This window comes from Sceloporus occidentalis, unplaced genomic scaffold (assembly GCF_023333645.1).
Source record: "Sceloporus occidentalis isolate IW3139 unplaced genomic scaffold, rSceOcc1.0.p SCAF_3, whole genome shotgun sequence".
NCBI classification, from domain to species: domain Eukaryota; kingdom Metazoa; phylum Chordata; class Lepidosauria; order Squamata; family Phrynosomatidae; genus Sceloporus; species Sceloporus occidentalis.
In genome coordinates this window covers 230,838,589-230,859,626 of record NW_028316983.1, presented here as the reverse complement: position 1 = coordinate 230,859,626, position 21,038 = coordinate 230,838,589, and the positions used below count along the sequence as shown (strand labels likewise).

Below are 21,038 nucleotides of genomic sequence, written 5' to 3'. Positions count from 1 at the left end.
AAATTATGTAGGTAGGATAAAAAAAATACAATATAATATAAAACAAACTAACCAATACATGTAATTAAATGTACAGGATTATAAAACAACATTAAACTACATTTCCAAAAGCATTAGAAAACAAGAGAGCTTTTAATTCAGATTTAACAAAGTCAAGGAAGGAGCAGTCTGCAAATGTACAGGGAGGCGATCCCAAGAGTATGGAGCAACAAGTGAGAAATGATGAAACTGAGTTAAGGAAGAGGAAACCCTTGGCTGGGTAAGAAGCCTAGAATTCTAGAACACAAATCTCAAGAGGCCAGTAGACAGAAATAAAGACTGAAAGATAGGAGGGATTAGTTTGTCTAAGGCTTTAAACATTAAAAGAAGTTTGTACTGAATCCTAGAAGGAACAGATGACCAATAATCAATTATTAGAAGTGGGATAGCATGGTCAAAACAAGGGGTCAAAAAAGATAACCTTAGCAATAAGATGTTGAATGGAAACTAGATTTCCATTGACCATCACTCCTATTACAGTTGGATCCTGTTCTTCAGATCCTGCGTGATATTACTAAGCAGAGCTTGGAAACATTTGTTATTTGGACTGCAGCCAGCATGCTAGCTAAGAGATCTGGGACTTGTACTCTGAGAAATAACTTTAAGCTCTGTTATTGATGCACCAAGTTCCACTTTCTGTATGAATGCAAGTAAAAGGATGGGCCCACTCCTACACTTTTTTAGAAGACAGATTTAAATTTCAGCTTAGCCTTGGCTCCCTTTCAGAGCAGCATCACTCCTTATAAAGCAGACATTTCCACCTTGATGCCTGTGCTTGATTTCTGTGTCCCTCCCTCCCGCATATCAGAGCCGAACCCAATCTCTCTGTTTAAATGAAAGGAGATTCTTGTACTTGAGACTTCAGAGCTGTTGTGCCAAGAGCAAGATTGCACTCAAGGAAAAAGCCACGGGAGGAAAAAGAAAAGAGAGACACCACTGAAGAAAACCAATTTTTACAACTGGGATGAGTATTGATTTCTAGCACCTCTTCCTGCAAAGAGAAGGGGGAAACTGGCGACCGTTTATATAACACTGCAATATATCGGAAATACATTATTAATGGCAGCTGTGGAAAAGCATTGGGTCTTTATTGTCCCTTTCGATTTTAGCACTCCTTTTTCTCTCTTCCTCTACTGTTTGTCTCTTTTCCGTTCACTTTAAATATACCAATTCTCCCTTAGGAATGGCAGCTGCTGTTACTTTGGAGATAATGCCCTTGTATTCTGTAAAAGGACAGCATCCCCATTCGCTGGGAGGGGGAAGTTGCCTTTATTTGCAAGTGTGTGAGTGTATGTTTATAATATGGGTGGCCATTGGAAATGTATCGCATTAGCACTCCAATATCTTTCCTGGCTCCCTCTGTATTTTTTCTCTGAGTCATGGTGCTGGTTATAACTTGAAAGGAAGGTGTTCATCATGGAAGAAAGGGCCAGGCATTGCTGGAATGAAAAATAGGATATCCTTTACTTTTCAAAAGGAGGGGGCGTTATATGTGCCTTTCCAGCTTTCTTCAAGAGCTGCTAACATGTTGGGGATGTCTAATCCTGTCAAGTTCTGAACAACTGCAAAGGGGTTTTAGCAGTTGTCAGAAATTTCAGAATATCCTGAAATTTGGACTGAGGGTCACAGGTTGCTCAAGTCTGCACTAACAAGAGGAAGAGAAAAATGTATAGTAAACCCATGTTGCTTTTTGGGTTTAAAGGTGGGGTTTGAATCTGAAAAGGAGAGAGGTTACCAGTGTGAAGGATCCTCTTAGGGAAAGAAAAGGAAAGGAAATTGATATGCTAGGGTCAGCTTTCCCTATGAAGGTATCATCCAGATATGTCAGACTACAACTTCTACAATCCCTTGGTCCTATGCACCCAGCCTTTTTTAGCCTTATCAGCATGGCTGTGTTATACTCTGCTCTATATATTCTATACCATGGTAATCCAAATTAAAAGATGGGGGAAAATGGGATGCTGTCTCCAGTAATCCAAATTAAGCCTTTTTGAATCAATTCACCTGCTGTGCATAGTTTGAAGAAAGAACAGAGGAAAAATGGAATATAGTCCTCTGAATTCCTATCTTTTGACCTCCTATCCCACCCACCTCAACTGGTTAAATTTACCTGGCACTGCCAAATGCCTTCAAGCCAATTTTCACAGTTTAAGGGCTAGAGATTTGCTATGACTCTTAGGATGCTGAATTCCCTACCTAGTCCCTATGTTTACTTTTGGAGAAGACTGTGTCAGGGGTTAAAGTCAACACAATGGAAATGCTTAGATGTGTGTGTGTGTGACCATGAGCATCTAGCACTGAGAAGGACAAGGCTGATCAAGCACAGCTGATGCTCATAGGCTCAAGGACACCCTGGTGCCTGTGTGCACCTATGCCTGGATGATGAAACTTCTGCCTGTATTGCACAGTGGGACACTTTACACTGTGGGACAGGAAGTGACTGAGTTTGGGAGACCACATGGTCTAAAGGCTATATAAACTCAAGGGCTTCCAGTAATTGCTTGTGGGTTGTAGTAGGAGTTAGTATTCGTGTTATCTGTATTATAGTGTTGGTGATTTGGATAGCACTCTGTAAATAAAGATAGCACTTCGGGAGACTTGGCTTGTCTGGTCGTTAATCAGCTGAAGCCTGGCATCAGTTGCTGAGAGTCCCCGGAGATTCCTGCATTCCTACAGTTCCTGGAAGACATTCAGTTGCTGTTATCTCTACTGAGGGCTGTGAACCACGTTTCTGAATTTGCCAGTTATACTCTGTTATATGCCAGCATTGGCTCAGATGAGTTGCTGACAGACTGCCTATAGCTACCCTCTGCTAGTGATGGTGGTGTGTATAGCTTTTCTGAAATGGATTATTCAGAAATTATGTAGACAATTCTATCTGGTCACCCACGATATTCAAAATAGGGACTAAATATAGACTAAATATAGAAGACAAAACTACAATTTCCAGAATTCCATAGCATTGAGCCATGGCAATTAAAGTGATGTCAAACTGCAGTGTCGATGCAACCTGGATTATATTACATTAAAGGCCTGTCTAATTTATCTTAATAATAATAATAATAATAATAAAATTTATTTATATACCGCTTTTCCAAAAGATCAAAGAGGTTTACACAGAATCTAAACCAGTTACAAACACATAAAAATAGATAAAAACTAGTAACACAATATGCATTATACAAATCTAAAACAGTCATTCAATAGGGTGAGGCAGAGAGTCGATGGGATCAAAATACACAACTTCATTTTCCAGAGGGGAAGGCTTGACAGAAGAGGAAGGTTTTAAGCCTCTTTTTAAATGTTTCCAGGGGGGTGATAAGGCGGAGCTCCTCGGAAAGACTGTTCCAGATTTGTGGGGCCGCTACTGAGAATGCCATCTGGGATGTAGTAACATATTTAGAAGGTGGGATTTCCAGCAAGTTCTTCCCAGTTGTTCTGAGTGTGCGGGGCGGATTATATGGGGAGATGCGGTCCCTCAAGTAACTCGGGCCCAAGCCATGTAGGGCTTTATAGGTAATAACCAACACCTTGTATTGTGCTCGGAAGCGAATAGGCAGCCAGTGCAGATCTTTCAGAATAGGTGTTATATGGTCAAACCTGGAAACACCAGTGACCAATCTGGCTGCCATATTCTGTACTAGCTTTGTACAAGGGTTGCCCCATGTAGAGCGCATTACAGAAATCTAAGCGAGAGGTTACCAGAGCATGTACCACAGTTTCAAGGTCCCTTTGGCCCAGGTAGGGTCGCAGTTGGCGTATCAACTGAAGTTGATAGCAAGCACTTCTGACCGTCACATCTACTTGAGATGTCAACTGTACAGACGAGTCCAGAAGTACTCCTAAACTGCAAACTTCGTCCTTCAGGGGAAGTGTGACCCCGTTCAGGACAGGTGGATAAATTTCCTTCCTTGGGCCTGGCGAACCTATCACGAATACTTCCATTTTCTCTGGATTCAAACTGAGTTTGTTTTCCCTCATCCAGCCCATTACCAACTCCAGGCAGGCATTCAGAGGAGAGACTCCATCCTTAGTCACTGCATCAGTCGGGGACACAGAGAAGCATATTTGGGTGTCATCAGCATACTGATAACACCGCACCCCGTGTCTCCGGATGATCTCTCCCAGCAGTTTCATGTAAATGTTAAACAAAGTGGGGGACAAGATAGCTCCCTGAAGGACACCAGATGTCAGATCCCTCTTAGAGGAGCAAGTGTCCCCCAGCTGCACCATCTGGAATCTGCCCGAGAGGCAGGACCGGAACCACTGGAGCACAGTGCCCCCAATACCCAACTCCCTCAGGCGTTCCAGAAGGATACCATGGTCGATGGTATCGAAAGCCGCTGAGATGTCCAAGAGCACCAACAAGGTCACACTTTCCCTGTCGATGTTTTGTTTTGCAGTGTCCAGACAGCTGGTCCTAGAAGTCCAAAAGCAGGGACTGAAAATACTAGCCTTCCCATGCTGTTGTTACCCAGCAGTTGGCATTCAGTGACTGACTGCTTCTGCCTTTGCAGGTTCCAGATAGCAAACATAATGAATGTTTGCAAACTAAATTAGTGCAGCTGAAGACCTGCAGGAATGAATAGGACAGGTTTGGCATGATTCAGCATAAGCCCAGTACAGACTGGCGCTTTTAGGTGGTCTGGGGCCGATTTTAGGGCTCCAGAGGGCTGGGCGTCCATACGCACCCAGCCCTTCCAGTGCAGTCCATGCGCTATCTTGCCGGCGCCCCGCCCACATGGGGTGTGCAGTGATGATGCACTGTTTGGTTGCTACAGCAATGATGCAGGGCAAAGACGAGCGGCATGGAGCTGTCCGTCTGTCGAGCCCCATAGTCCTCGTTGATTTCAGTGGGAATCAAGCTCTACTACCACCATTCCCTTCTCCTTTTGTGTCGTGTCTTTTTAGATTGTAAGCCTGAGGGCAGGGAACCATCTAATTAAAAATAATAATAATTGTAAGCCGCTCTGAGGGCCTTTAGGGCTGAAGGGCGGGGTATAAATACCATAAACAAACAAACAAATTAGATTAATCTGGATTCAGCCCTGTTCGGAGCCTGTAGCCATCACTGCTTCTTGTATGAGTGGTACGTGATTTGAACCTGGAGCCATTGAGGTCACGTTTCAAAGCTCCTTGAACGACCCACCTGCCAAAAGCAGAACAAAAAGCAAGTGAATCTGTACTGTTTTCACCCAATTCAACATTTGATAATATTTTCCCATTTGAAACCTGCTTTTCAATATGCATGATAAAGCCTGGAAAAGCCCCAAATGGTTTCCCTCTGTTCTTTCATTTTTTACCGTTAATGAAGGTTTTGCCCTTTTCATTCATAATGAAATGAAGTATTAAGCCCTGTTATTCCTCTGGGGAAGAGTCCAAAGGTTCCATCTTGCATGCTGGGAGGGACATGTATGTGTGTTATAATTAGAAGTCAGTTTGGGTTTAGGGAAAGGAAAAACCGTCTTAGGGAACTGACAAACAGACAGGTAGGTTTTCTCTTCACCGCTGCCACCTTGCTCTCTCATCACTCCAGTTTCATTGCTCCGGCACATAAGCTTCAGCAAGAAATGAGGTTGTGATTGGCACATAACATATCTTCTCCAGTGATATTTAACATTCATTTAGCACCAGAGGATACAGTGGAGGTAATAATGTACAGCACAGTCCCTGCTAGAAAATCTCATAATTAAACCAAGTGGAGAATGACACATTTAGCACTTGCCTTGGATAAGACCTGCACTTGGAAGAGTTGCCTTTTGGACTACAACTCCCAGAATCTACTGGGGAAAGTTGCAATCCAAAACAAATAATCTTTTCCCATGTCTAGTAAAGACATGGGGACTGATTTACAGGAGGAACTGGACTTCTTGGTGGGTGAGTAGCAACTCACTAAACCATTATAGGGGACTGGATGCAGTTATTACTGTCCTTCCTCTAGGCATGAAATGTTAGGAATGGAAGGGATCTTGGAGGTCATCCAGTCCAACCAAGCCCCTTTTCAGTGCAAGATGTATAGTGCAGATTGCCAGTATAAGTGTCCCCGACAGCCATGCAACTTCTGCTTGAGTAAAGCCATGCCTAGATCAGTGAATACTAGTCTGGGTGAGGGTAGTAATATACATACAGTTATCTATAGCTCATTGATTTGGCATGGTTTTCGCATGTAGGTAGATATTAGTTTAGTCCCTGGTATCACCTGTTGAAAGGAATGGATAGTAAGCTGGCAATGTGAATAAATCTATCCTGGCCTAAGACTCAAGATAGCTGCTATCACTCAGAGCCACCAACATTACTGGCATAGATGGATGAAAAGTCTGAGTTGGCCTAGGGCTGCTCTCTATTTTAACTCCTTGGTTAAGACCAACTCTGTGAGATGAATGAGGCTGAAGAAATTAAGGTTCAGATGTAGACTATGGCATCCCTTTCTCTAATCTCCTGAGCATGAAACCCTTATCTCAAGATCCAGTGCATCTTGATGCCCCCATGTCCATAGAACAGCAAATTCACTCCATGTTGTGTTGTTGTTGTCTGCCTTCAAGTCGTTTATACTTTATGGCAACCCTAAGATGAAGCTATCATGGGGTTTTCTTAATAATATTACCTCAGAGGAGGTTTGACATTATTTTATGTTGATATTCAACACGGAAATAGATTCCTTTGCTTTCAGTTCCCTAAACCTAGATTCACTGTTTGGCATGGTCCTTCTCCTGAAGCAGTTTTTCCTTCTGTAGTTTGATTTTAGTCCTTCCCAGAAAATAGATGTCAGATTTTATAGCCAAGGGTTTCAAGATGACCGTTGGTTTTCTAACATATTAATAATTTGGATGTGATCAGAGGGGCTTCAGGAAGAACTGTTTTGTCTGAACTGCTTTCTGAACGAACATTTTATGTTACTTGAAACAACTTGAAAGATAAGAACGTGTCTGAAGCTCTGTGCTCCAGGATGTGTGTGCCTTCCTTCATTTTCCTAAAATAACTTTCAGTTTAGGAAAGTCTGATAGTAATTGTGAGGAAGAAAAAGGAAGGGGTGGTGATTTGTGTTCTTTCTTTTTAAAAAAATGTCAGTTCTGGTACAAACACATACTTCTAATGCAAGGATAGGAAACATGGGTCCTCATTTATTTATATGCTGTTCTATTTTTTGTATCCCATAATTTTGCTAGCCCAGGATGCAAGGGAGTGTACAACATTTTAAAAGCACAATGTATTTTTTTGATTTTAAAAAATCTCAGTACAAAGTTAAACACAATTAAGCTAAACTTTGACATACACTCTGACCTTGGGTTCTCAGACTCTGTTCTTGACTGGTTTAGATCTTATTTGCCAGGCAGATCTTTTGCAGTGGTCACTGGTGGTCAGACTTTATCCTCTGTTCCCTTATCTGTTGGAGTTCCCCAGGGCTCTGTTCTGGGTCCCCTTCTGTTTTCTCTCTACACACTGTCCTTAGGTAAACTCATCAGCTCTTTTGGTTTTTCCTACCATCTGTATGCCGATGACACCCAGTTGTATCTTTCCACCCCTGACCTTTCTCCAAGGCTTGAACAGCAAGTTTCGTCTTGCCTCACAGCTGTCTCACAGTGGATGCGCCATCGGCGTTTGAAGCTCAACATGTCCAAGACGGAGCTTCTTGTCTTTCCTCCTAAGCCCACCCTTCCACACTCCTTTTTTGTCTCTGTGGACAACATTTCTATTCAACCAGTCCAGCAAGCCTGCAGTCTTGGTTTTATCTTTGACTCTTCTCTGTCGTGTATCCCTCAGATCCAGTCCACAGCCAAGGCTTGTAGATTCTTTTTGTACAATATTGCTAAAATCCGACCATATCTCTCCGCCTCTACTGCCAAGATCCTGGTCCATGCCCTAGTGATCTCACGACTTGATTACTGTAACATCCTTCTGGCAGGGCTTCCTCTTTCTCACCTCTGTCCTTTAATTTCTGTCCAGCATTCAGCTGCACGCATTATCACATCTGCCCACCGCTGTGACCATATCTCTCCTGTGTTGGCATCCCTTCACTGGCTCCCCCTCCCTTTCCACATTCAGTATAAGCTCCTGCTGTCGACATTTAAAGCCCTCCATGGACTGGCCCCTCCTTACTTATCAGACCTTATTTCTCCTCACCTTCCCACTAGAGCCCTCCGTTCTGGTAGTCAAGGTCTGCTGTCCCAGCCCAGGATTTCCTCTGCCCCATCTCAGATTCGCCCCTTTTCACTCGCTGCCCCTCACTCCTAGAACCTTCTTCCCCCGCGAACAAGAGCCATCACTTCTTTAACCAGCTTCAAAAAGGAGTTGAAGACCATCCTGTTCAGGGCAGCGTTCCCAGGCATTGCATAATTGTCACTTGCTATTTGATGTTCTTTTGTTGCCTGTTTTATTGAATCATTTCCTATATTGCTATGTATTTTATATGTATTATCCTACTATAGAGGCCCCTTCCCCACCACCACTCCCTTTGTGTCATGTCTTTTTAGATTGTAAGCCTGAGGGCAGGGAACCGTCCAATAAAAAAGATTGTATGTATAGCGCTGTGTAAATTTACAGCGCTTTATAAATAAAGGTTAATAATAATAATAATAATAAATTTTGATTTTTAAAAAACAGGTTAAAACAGCATTAAAAAGATGTTTAAAGCATAATATAATAAAACACTACACACACACTAAAAACTCTATCTGCCTGGAAAGCAAGGGGTGTATGAACCAGATCTCCCAGGAAAGAAAGTTCCATAATATGGGAGCAGCCATTGAGAAGGCGCTTTCCCATGCCTTCACCAAATGTGCCTGAGATCATGGTGAAAGAAAATAAAGTCTTCATCCTCAGATCTTAGAGCACAGGCAGATATGGTTTTTCAGATAGTCTGGACTCAAGCCATGTAGGACTTTAAAGGTCAAGAACACTTTGAATGTATTTATTTATTTGATGTATGCCCTACATTTCTTCCTGCATGGAACCAAAGCAGCTAACAATTCAAGGCAAAACAAAATGGCTAACAGTATGTGGTGTAAAAATTGTAAAAGCATGAAACAAGTGATCCAATTAAAATATTAATATAAAAACAAATTAAAATACATTAAATACATGCTTAGATGGTGCATAATGATAGATGTTGCTGCACTACAACTCCCATCAGCTCTAGTCAGCATAGCCAGTGGGTTGAGCTGATGGGAATTGCCATCCAGAAACATCTGAGGGGCTATATATTTTTAGTGCTTTCCCCCATTTTGCATTTTAGAATGAAGCCCACTTAAAATATGTTTAAGGGAAACATGTTTTTTGGAAAGTGTATGTTATTTTGGAAAGGATATGTTATTCTGCATGCTGAATCACAAATCATGCACCTACACAGTGTGGATGCTATCAGACCCTGATTCTCATAAAATATCACAAGAGTATATCATGGGATATATCAGAGGCTTTCCCATGTTCACTAGCTGCCTTGTTCGCCACTGAAACTAACTTAAGAGAGCTTTTTGAACAGGGTGGTTTGGAGGTGAGAGGTTCTAGAACTTACTTTATCCAAAAGGGTCTTTTTATTCCTTACCCACACCCAGAGGTAACAAGTGACACTTTCAGCAAAAGTGGATAAAAGCAGCAACTTTGTTGTTCACTCCAGTAAGCCCACAATTCCCATGCGCGCACTCAATTCTCCACTAGTTGTTAAACTTTTCCTTTGCAGAAGTCATGCCTGCAAAATGTTAATGCGATTCTCTGGAGCTCTCGGCTCCTGTTAACAGGAAAACATTAAAATGTGCATAATTACAGGGCAAAATGTCAAGCAGTCAGTTTAATTTACTGATGAATACAGAGAATTAATGTTTTGCAACAGTTCCAAGATTGCAAATTATGAATTAGTGAAAAGGTAATATTTTGTTTTGCTGACATTTTTGAGACTCTTTGATTACTGTTTGCCACGTATGTTCAGTTTTGGGTTTTCTTGCCTGCAGGTGGATTTTGCCTTTACAGTTTGGCAGAGTTTTCCAGAGAGAATTGTTGGCTATCCTGCCCGTAGCCATTTTTGGGACAACACTAAGGAGAGGTGGGGCTACACATCGAAATGGACTAATGACTATTCCATGGTATTGACCGGAGCTGCTATTTACCACAAGTAAGAATTGGGAATGTTACATGTATTAAAAACCATGTACTGCACAGTCTCAGCAAAAGATATAGTTCTTGCACTTTACAGTGGTTTACAAACACATGTGTATTCATTTGTTGAGGGTAGCTGAAGAAAGAAAACAGTGGAAGGGGCCTCTTTTTGTTTCAAATTAGTTTTCAACATTTTTATTTTTCTTTCCCCTTTCTTTCAAAGAATGAAATCAGACTTGGTTTCAGATATGTTCTCATCTTTCTCAGATCCACAGCAGAGTAAAGTCATATGAAGCAGTTGGTTTGATCACCTTGGTCTGGAGGCTCACAACTTTCAGCCTCTGGATCAAATCTGCTTCTCATCCATTCATGGGGTGCCTCATGATCTCTCACAAGTCAAACCTTCTCCCCTCCTTCTTCATCACTTCCATATGGCTTCCAGCTACTTAAAAGCAGAAGAGGAAACTATCTTTGGTTCTGCAGATGATTTGGACTTCAGCTTCCATAATTCTTGGCTGTTAGCCAAGTTGGCTGGGGCTTTTGGGAGCTGAAGTCCAAAACAAATAGAAGACCAGAGGTTGGGAACCACTGGTCTAGATCATGGGTTTTTAACACTTTATTGTGCCATGGACCCCTTTGGCAGCCTGTTGAAGCCTATGGATCCTGTATTTTGGGATATCTTCAACAATTGTAATTTGATATGAAAATATTTGTAATTGCTATTGCTGTCTATGGCCTGTTACAGACAGCCAAAATAAAGCTGCTTCGAGTCACACTGGAGGTATTGTGTTTCAATGATGCATGCGTCCTAAGAGTCCAGAAGTCGCACCAAAGCCACGCTCCAGCCCTAAGGACTGGAGCGTGGCTTTGGTGTGGCTTCTGGACTCGTAGGACACATGCATCATTGAAACACAATACCTCCACTGTGACTCGAAGCAGCTTTATTTTGGCTGTCTGTAACAGGCCAAAGTCACTGGTACTTCTAGTACTAGTATGAATTGTCTTCTACATTCTTAATTGAAGGAAATGCCAAATTTCAATTAGAGGGGTTAGTGAAAATAAAGATGTAATCCCCCCCCCCCCCCATCCATGTTCATAGATGCCTAGATTGAGAACCCTCGGACCCCAGGCTAATAGCTCCGATGTAGATGTTGTTGGACTGCAATTGGCTTACCCTGGCAGGGAGCCTTGGACTACTGGAGCATACAGTTCAACAACTTCTGGAAGTCTATGTGAATCCTTCCACAAACTTAAGAGGATAAATAGTCAGGTTTCACACAGAAACAGACAACTGCTATTCTTGGCCTAACCTTCAGAAATGACTTAGGCAGAAGGAAAGCAGCTTCCAGTGTCCTGGGCATCTCCTGTCTCCTTTGAGTTTTTCAGGTGCTTTTGCAAGTTTGGAAACCCTAGGCTGCTGTGTGACCAGAATTTATGGACTACCATCACCAGCCAGTACTGTGTCTCTAGAACAGAGGTGCTGAACTTTGGGACCTCCAAATATTGTTGGACTGCAACTCCCACTAGTCCTAGCCAGCCTGGCTGGTAATGAGGCATGATGGGGGTACAGTGCATTAGCACCTGGAATGCCACACATTCTCACTCCTGTTTGAGAACATTCACAGCATAACATTTTTGGCAGCAAATTCATGGTTAATGGGTCCTACCCATTTCCTGAAGTAGGCCACTCTGTGATGGTGGTGTGTTGTGTCTTGTGCCCCAGCAGGGACGTAGCCAGGATTTTGGGAAGGGGGGGGTCCAGACTAAGTGCCACCATTATAATGGGGCTTGGGTGCGGCAGCGCGGCAGCACACACCATTCATTTTATCTAAAGGAAGGGGGGGTCCGGACCCCAAGGAACCCCCCCCCCTTGGCTACATCCCTGGCCCCAGAGCTTTCCCCCTCTAAACTTCTTAGGGAAATAAAAGTACTGTAAGTAATGGAAATGGAGGCCACTGGTGGGAAAAGAGCCGTTCCTCCTTTCAATTGTGCATTCAGTTTCCAATGCTGCTAGCAGGACACAGGAGGACTTGCATTTCAAACTGAAAAATGAACCACTTTAGATGAATATTCATTGATGATCTCAACTTAAATGCCCATCACATATATATTTGCAAGGTCTTCCTAATAGATCGTGTCTGTTTTTAATGGGGAAGAATTCCATGCTATATAGATTCTTAGATCTCAAGTGCATGATAATTTAAGCCAATGCTACTCCAGGTGGCAGCCCAGGGACCAGTGTCAGTGTGCAAGCCATTACCTGATGGTCTGTGGCAAGTTTCCAGGGAAGAAAGAAAGAATTTTAGCCACTGATGACCAGTACCTATGGGAAAAATGAATGTTGCCCCCCCCCCCCCATCAGATAGCCCGAGTAAAGATTTGCTAAGGCACTATATAGTTACACCCAATGTATTTATAGTAATCTGTTGTTCACAAGAAGGGGGTGGGGAAACAAGATCCAGCTGAAAATCTAACACAGAACCAAATCTTCCCTCCCAGGTTGCTGCCACACTGCAAAATGAATGCACTTTGATGCTACTTTAACTGTCACGGCTCCATCCTATGCAATCCAGTGGACATAATTATGGGGCCAGTCCACCACCTCAGATCATTTAAGAAGCACTGTCTCAATCCCAACACTCCTTTCTTGCTATTCCCACATCAACAACACCTTCTAATGACTCTTTCAGCTGATCATGTTCCAAAGACAAATTTACTTTCATTCCCACTTTACATCCATCTTCCAATCTTCATATTCACTACTTCTGAAAATGAATGTTTTAATTTATACTGTTTTTAAATTATTGTAGACTGCTTTAAATTACATCTCGGGAAAAACCTGGGATTCAGTAAATAAATGGTAAATAAATTCTCATACTTACCGTTCAATATCACCAGGCCACTATATAATATAAGGGGGGGAGACCTACAACGTATATAATGTTGCACATTTTTCACTGGCTGGCACCATTCAAAGAAGACATTTTGCAGAAAAATAGCAATCTTGCACATAAAAAAAATAGTCACATGGTTTTATTGTACAAGATGACTATTTTTTGGTGTATGTAATATTTTTATTATTTATTTATGTGTAGAAAAGAGTGGTCTTGCACAAAAATCCCACATACATAGCTGTACAGAAATGGGGGGAGAAGTTTGCACAGACCCTCACAATTCTAATGCAGAGAACAAATGTTTCTGCACAGAATAATTTCCTGAAACACTTCAGCAGGTGTGCATACCAGGCAAAAACCCAGCAGAAATATTCTCTTTCCCCACAGCAGGGAAGAAAACTGGAAATTATCTATTCCCGTTTGCAATGGGAAAATTTAATATTTACATCATGCAGGTAGTCCACTCCAGTTCCAGATGTTCATGGCCCCATGTCAATCATAGAGTGTTAGGAAACAAAAACTCAGACTGTGGAGCATTTGCTCCTGTTCTAAGTCAGTTTCTTGTCTGTGTACTCTTTACAAATGCCAAACCAACCTCTGATATCTAAGGGCTTGTTTACACCAGCCAAAATACTCCAGGCTGCATATTCTGACCCTGAAGTTGTCTTGTTACCTCTGCACTCTGTAGCAAAGCCAGCCGGTTGTCTAGATACATGTTCTGCTGTATTGCCTGGTGGCATGAGTTGTTCCCTATGCCAGAAACACAGCATCAGTCACATGGTTGGGCATGTTGTGACATCAGGGAGAGCACCAGGTAGCACAGTGAGGAGCATGTATAGTCAGGTGCCCACCTTTACTATGGAGTGCTCCAGGTTTTCCTGCATAATCTGGAGTACATGATCAGGTTTTTTTTACATTGTTCTAAGGGAGGGATAGGGTGGATCCAGTGCCAAAGTGGCCTTACATTGTGAAGATAGTCTGTACCTAAATCAAGGATTTGGCCCTATGTTGTACAGACAGGTCACCCTGAAGACAGGGTGACACTGTTTCATTTGGCCCATGTAGACAAGCCCTAAAAGAGCATTGCAGCCCAGTTTTTGTCAATGGTTTACTTTTCAAAATAGTTCTACCAAATTCAGTTGAGTTTCTTTCCAGCTAACTATATATAGGGTTGCAATGTCACATTCTCGCTGATGATGCTGCACTGAGGTTTTTGTTTGTTTGGTTGATACTTGATTGTTTTCCTTTTTGTAGATATTATCACTACCTGTACACGCATTACCTGCCTGCCAGCCTGAAGAATATGGTGGACCAACTGGCCAATTGTGAGGATATTTTGATGAACTTTTTGGTGTCCGCTGTGACAAAATTGCCTCCAATCAAAGTAACACAGAAAAAACAGTATAAGGAAACCATGATGGGACAGGTATGTCTCTACAAACTACTTTAATTTTTGCAACAGCAAGATTTTTTGCTCTTGTTGTTAACTAGGCAAGTGCTTTTAATGTCCATTCAGAGCATGTCAGGGAGACCTCTTTTCAAATACAGAGAAATCAATAGATACACATGCATATGTGAAGAAACCTGTTTTAGATTTATCAGTGATTAAGCAAATGGATGTTGGTGCCTTGTCTCCTGGTTGCCATCTTAATGTTGGGTAGTGCATTAATAATACAATTAATTATTGTGATACTTTGAGAATTTGATGCCTGCTGAGACTATTATCAGATGTTAACTGCAATTGCCATGTAAATGCTGTATGATATCCTCACTTGAAAACCTATTTTTCCATCTAATATGCTTAGCCACAGTTGTGGATATCATGTATGTCAGTTAGTATTTTATCCTCCAAGAAGGCTTTGCCACCATCAGCCTGCTCAAGATCATAGTCCATACAAAGTCTTTCTAACATGCTTCCTGATCCACATGCTCCTATGTTAATCTTTTGAGATGCATCAAGAGGCCAAAGGTGGGGGGTGGCACAGAAAGGTGCCATTTTTCTTCTCGTTGACTAAGCTTTCCTTACTTGGTCAACAAATTGCCATTTTTAATTGCAACAAGTTAGAGACAGTTTGCAAGTCTAAAATAGGACTCCCTAGCTCCCTTTCATTTGCTGAATACCACGCAACTGCAGCAATTTAACAAACACAAAATCTTCATGCTGTTCAAAAATATCCTCCCCTCATCACCAACCAAGATGAAGAGGAATGTTTTCCATGTCTACTGCAACAGATGTGATTTTCTATTTTTGAAATGATTATTTCAAATCACTCTCCATAAGGAAATGAAAAGAAAGCTTTGGAATTGTCTCGCTGCCTCCCCAAAACAATTGGTAGGCTCTTCTGCTAAACTGTGGAGATGTGCTCTTGCCAGCCTTTTGGAAGAGATTTTGCTGGTTTTCTGGGGAAAGTTACTCTTTGGACTGCAATTCTCAGTATGAAAACCAGAAAACCAGAATTTTCTGGTTTTAACTATGTGTCTTTAATTTATGTTTTAATATTAGTAATGTTTAATTTTTAACTTTTGTAATAAATGTTTTTACTTTTGTCTGTTTAAATTATTATAACCCACCTTGAATTCCATTGTGGGAGAAAGGCAAGATATCATTGGAAATAAATATAAGGACCTCACTGTGCAAGATTCTCCATCAGAGAGTTCTGTTGACTAAGTAACTATCCAAGCTACAGAGATATAGCCATGGCGGAATACAAACCGCCCAAAAAGGGCAGTCTATCCACGCCTTGTTTTGCTGCGCAAGGGAGCCGCAGCGGATAAACTGCGCGGCTCCCTCACGCAGCAAAAAGAACCTTTTAAAAAGCGGGTTCTTCTTGTGGCACGTTTGTGATGCCACAGTGTGCCAATGGTGCACTTGTGGCATCACAATGACACCAGGACATGTGGACACTAAGCGTCCGTTGTGTCAAAATGGCAGTGCCCGTGTGTACAGGGCGCCGCTATTTTGACGCCCCCGTCACGTGCTGGGGTGAGGCCAGTATGGGCGGTGCACCCTCGGCCAACCCCTAGCACATGACAGGGGCACTGCAAAGGTCCATCTGGATCAGGCCCTAGCCATCTAAAGTGCTCTCAAACTATACTTGAGTGGAAACACCTTTAATCAATTCTATATTCTGAGTGACCAACTTCAAAGAAGAGAAGGCATTCTTCACACAGAAAACCAGTATATATAGATTTTACATTGTTTTAAGGGAGGGATAGGGTGGATCCAGTGCATAGAATATAGAAACATAGAGTTGGAAGAGACCACAAGGTATATCTTTAAAAACACAGGCGTTGTCTAACTTTGAGTTTTACAATAAACAGACCTTTCTGTTCACTGGCTATGCTCTATTTCTAGCAGAGCCAGTGATTCAGATCACTGACCTGAAGGCAACTTCTGGTTTATGCTTCGTCAGCAAAGCAAGCCAGATTTTATTATATCCAGTGAAATACATATAGCTAACCAATATGTAATGTTCAAATAGAAATTTTGTTTTTGGTTTTTTTAAAACCTATTAGTGCTGTCATCAGATTAAAGAAACGTTAATCCATTGGATAGCAACCTTCTAGTAGGCAGCATGCATCCCTAAAAGCCAAGATCCACCAACCAGAGCCAGGTGCAAATAATATGGTTAAATTTGGTTAAATTTAAAGATTGCTTTCATTTTACCAGAACTTAAGACCAGGGTTCAATTCCTCATTTGGCCACGAAACACCCTGGGTGACTTTGGGCACGTCACACTCTCTCATGTGCCAGAGGAAATCAATGGCAAACCTCCTCTGAACAAATCTTGCAAAGAAAACTCCACAATGGGTTTTCCTTAGGGTTGGCATAAGTCAGAAATGACTTGAAGGCACACAACAACAGTGGAGCTCAGCACATAGTAATCTACACAGTTTTTCCACATAATAATCCTCCCCTAGTTATCCCCCAACTTTTTTTTATTGCAACAGTCTAATGTAGGTTTGTGGGAAGTCATTCCAAGTTGCTACCATTACTAAACCACTTGGAGTCCAAAATCCTTTTTGATCTACTGCAAGTCACATAGAAATATAACAGCAGCAGATCAAAATCTCACTTCCTAGCACTTGGAAATATTACTTTTTTTAGAATAGGATTCACAGAATCTCACTGCCATGTGACCATGTTGGTTGGGTGACTCTGGGAGTTGTGTTCCAATCCTCTGCCCATTCCTGATCTGGTTAATGAATGAATTCGGGGTAAATCATGTGTAACCATCCAAATGTTGTTGGGCTCCATCTCTCATCAGCCTGTACCAGCACAATCATTAGTCAGAGATGATGGGACCTAACGTTTAATCACATCTGGAGGGCCACAGATTCCCTGTTGCTGGATTTGTTAATTGGGCTTTATAGTTCCTAACCTACCCATCTTATTTATATATTTATTGCTTTTTCTCTTGCAGACTTCCCGGGCGTCTCGGTGGGCTGACCCAGACCACTTTGCTCAGAGGCAAAGCTGCATGAACACTTTTGCCAGCTGGTTTGGCTATATGCCGCTGATTCATTCTCAGATGAGGCTCGATCCTGTGCTCTTTAAAGACCAAGTCTCCATACTGAGGAAGAAATATCGAGATATTGAACGACTTTGAGGAGCCCTGCTGAGGGGAGGGTGCGGGTTGGGGAAATGGACTGTTCACATCACCCGGCACAAACCCACTGACTCTTGGAGCCAGACTGTACCAGGAACAAACCAACAAACACACAAAAAATTCTCAATATGCCAATGGAAAAGCCAACTAGCGCTGGCTCCAAAGGGAAACTCATTGCGCTGGACTACTTCAAAACCACCTCACGGGCTGCAGGTCACTCAAAGACTAGGTTGTGTACAGTTTCATTATGGAACATTAAATAATTATTTTTTTGAAATGATTGCTATGCAGGTTTAAACTTTTTTAATGATCAAAAAAACCCTATTAAAAACAGAGTTCTTTCTTTAATCAGAATTGTGTTGGTTGTTGTGACTATTTCAGAGGTGACAGGTTTGTTCTCAAAAAAATACAAAAGCTATCTAAATTTGGTATGTGAAGTGGGGTGGGTTTTTTAAAAATTATATTTCTAGATGCTGAAATGGTTCTTTTCATAGAATCTTAGAATCGTAGAATTGGAAGAGACAACAAGGGCGATCTAGTCCAACCCCATGCCATGCAGGAACTCTCAGTCAAAGCATCCCCGACAGATGGCCATCCAGCCTCTGTTTAAAGACCTCAAAGGAAGGAGACTTCACCACCCTCCGAGGGAGTGTGTTCCACTGTCACACAGCCCTTACTGTCAGGAAGTTCCTCCTAATGTTGAGGTGGAATCTCTTTTCCTGTAGTTTGCATCCATTGTTCCGGGTCCTGTTCTCTGGAGCAGCAGAAAATAAGCTTGCTCCCTCCTCAATATGACATCCCTCCAAATATTTAAACAGGGCTATCATATCACCTCTTTATTGTCTCTTTTCCAGGCTAAACATCCCCAGCTCCCTTAGTCATTCCTCATAGGGCATGGTTTCCACACCCTTCACCATTTTAGTCGCTCTCCTTTGGACACGCTCCAATTTTTCACGCTCCTTTCTAAATTGTGGTGCCCAGAACTGGACACAATATTCCAGGTTGGGCCTGACCAAAGCAGAATACAATGGCACTATTACTTCCCTTGATCTAGACACTATACTTTTATTGATACAACCTAAAATTGCACTGGCCTTTTCTGCTGTTGATTCATGTTCAACTTGTGGTCTACTTGGACTCCTAGATCCCTTTCACATGTAGTCTCGTTCAGCCAGGTGTCCCCCATCCTATATCTGTGCATTTCTTTTTTCTGTCCTAAGTGCAGTATCTTACATTTCTCCGTGTTGAATTTCATTTGTTAGCTTTGGCCTAGCTTTCTAGTCTATGTAGATGATTTTGAATCTTGATCCTGACCTCTGGGGTATTAGCTACTCCTCCTAATTTGGTGTCATTTGCAAATTTGATAAGTATGCCCCTAATTTTGTCATCCAAGTCATTGATAAAGATGTTGAATAGCACTGGGCCCAGGTCAGACCCCTGTGGGACCCCACTGGTCACTTCTCTCCAGGATGAAAAGGATCCCTTTGGCTTCGGCCGGTCAACCAATTACAAATCCATGTAACAGTTGCCTTGTCTAGCCCACATTTTACAAGCTTGTTTGCAAGAATGTCATGGGGAACCTTGTCAAAGGCCTTGCTGAAATCAAGATATACTATATCCACAGCATTCCCTTCATCTACCAAGCTGGTAATTTTATCAAAGAAAGAGATAAGATTTGTCTGGCATGACTTGTTTCTCTGAAACCCATGCTGACTTTTTTGTGGTTATGGAATTGCCATATATTACCATATATACCATATATAAGTAAATGAGAGGATGGGGACACCTCCATCATGTATTACATGAGATCGACTTATAGTCGAGTACAGTCGACCCTCCTTATCCACGGATTTTTTATCCATGGATTTGAGCATCCACAGCTTGAAAATATTACAAAAATAGTATAAATTCCAAATAACAAAGCTTGATTTTCCATTTTATATAAGGGACACCATTTTGTTGTGCCATTTTAATGGGACTTGAGCATCCATGGATTTTGTTATCCACAGGAGGTCCTAGAAACAAACCCCAGCGGATAACAAGAGCCCACTCTATATATGATAATATATACAAAATGGAAAGAGAAGCAACAGAGAGACATGGACACCTTAAGAGTACGATGATGTAGAACATCAGTGTTTTGTGAAAGAACGTAGGATGTAAATACAGGTCCTGCCCAAGTGTTATACTATACTTAAATACAGGTCCTGCCAAAGTGTTATACTTATAGTGTTAGACTATATAAGTCTAGAAATTTTAGTCAAAAAATTGACCCAAAAAACCTGGATCAACTTATCCATTGGTCAATGTAACTACTTTATTTCTTATCAAACAAAGGAACTAGACCCAGCCAGCATGCCTAGTGCTCAAACATCATGGGATCTGTACCACAGCAACATCTAGAAGGCCACATGTTTCCTCATCCCTCTCTTAAGAAAGTTAACACTTTGCTGACGTTCATCCTTCTTCCAACAGCAGTCTTTCCACTTTCTCATTTATTTGAAGCATTTCCGAATTCTGCTCCTTAGCAAAGGAAAAAAGAAAAAGAAACCTCCCAGAGCAGCTTACATATATCAGTAGTAAAACAGGTCCTTTCCCTCAGGTTTAAGGCCTGAAGGTATGACATAAGGGTAAAGGGAGGGGGATGGAAGGAAAAAAGAAGCAAACTCTCAGCACTAGTTGATGGAAGTTACAGTGCTTAACATGAACAGCTGGAATGGAAAAAGTTCAGGAAGCTTGACGGAGAGGCTGCCAGCTGAGATGGGAGCTGGGGAGAACCAGTGGCATCTGGTCTTTCAGAAGTGTTGAAGAATAAACCTCTTTCTCTTCTGCTCTGCTACCTTTAAGAAGATTTGAGGCCTAAGTGATTTCTCCTAATGTGTCCTGCCTTAGAAAGCACCATTTCCAAGCCCCCAAGAGCCCTATTCAGATGTTCAGTAAATACAGGTTGTCTCTCTTATTCTGAAATCTGAAATATTCCATAACCCAAAACTATTCAAGTGGGCAACATAGATAGTGATAGCTTTGTTTTCTACTGGTTCAAGGTACAGAAACTTTATTTCATGCACAATATTATTTACACCATTGTGTATAAAATTACCTTCAGACTAAGTCTATAAGGTGTATACAAAACATAAATGAATTTCATGTTTAGACATGGGTTCCACCTCCCAGATAGCTCATTATGTATGTGCAAATATTCCAAAAATCAAAAACCTTTGAAATCCAAAATGCTTCTGGCCCTAAATAGTTTTTTGTGGGTTTTTCGGGCTATGTGGCCATGTTCTAGAAGAGTTTCTTCCTGATGTTTTGCCATCAGATTCCAGCCACAGATACTAGCAAAACGTCAGGAAGAAACTCTTCTAGAACATGGCCACATAGCCCGAAAAACCCACAAAAAACTATG

At 41.8% G+C, this 21,038-nt stretch overlaps 1 protein-coding gene across 1 annotated transcript in view; it reads left to right on the top strand.

Moving 5' to 3' along the window:
* EXT1 (exostosin glycosyltransferase 1) overlaps positions 1–17,986 on the top strand; it is a 332,610-nt gene extending 314,624 nt beyond the window's left edge. Inside the window, exons 9-11 of the mRNA XM_089517870.1 lie at positions 9,984–10,144; positions 14,277–14,448; positions 17,447–17,986. Coding sequence (XP_089373996.1) covers positions 9,984–10,144; positions 14,277–14,448; positions 17,447–17,632 — 519 coding nt within the window. The 3' untranslated portion in view covers positions 17,633–17,986. The remainder of the gene's footprint in view (positions 1–9,983; positions 10,145–14,276; positions 14,449–17,446) is intronic.
* Positions 17,987–21,038: the final 3,052 nt, after the last annotated feature.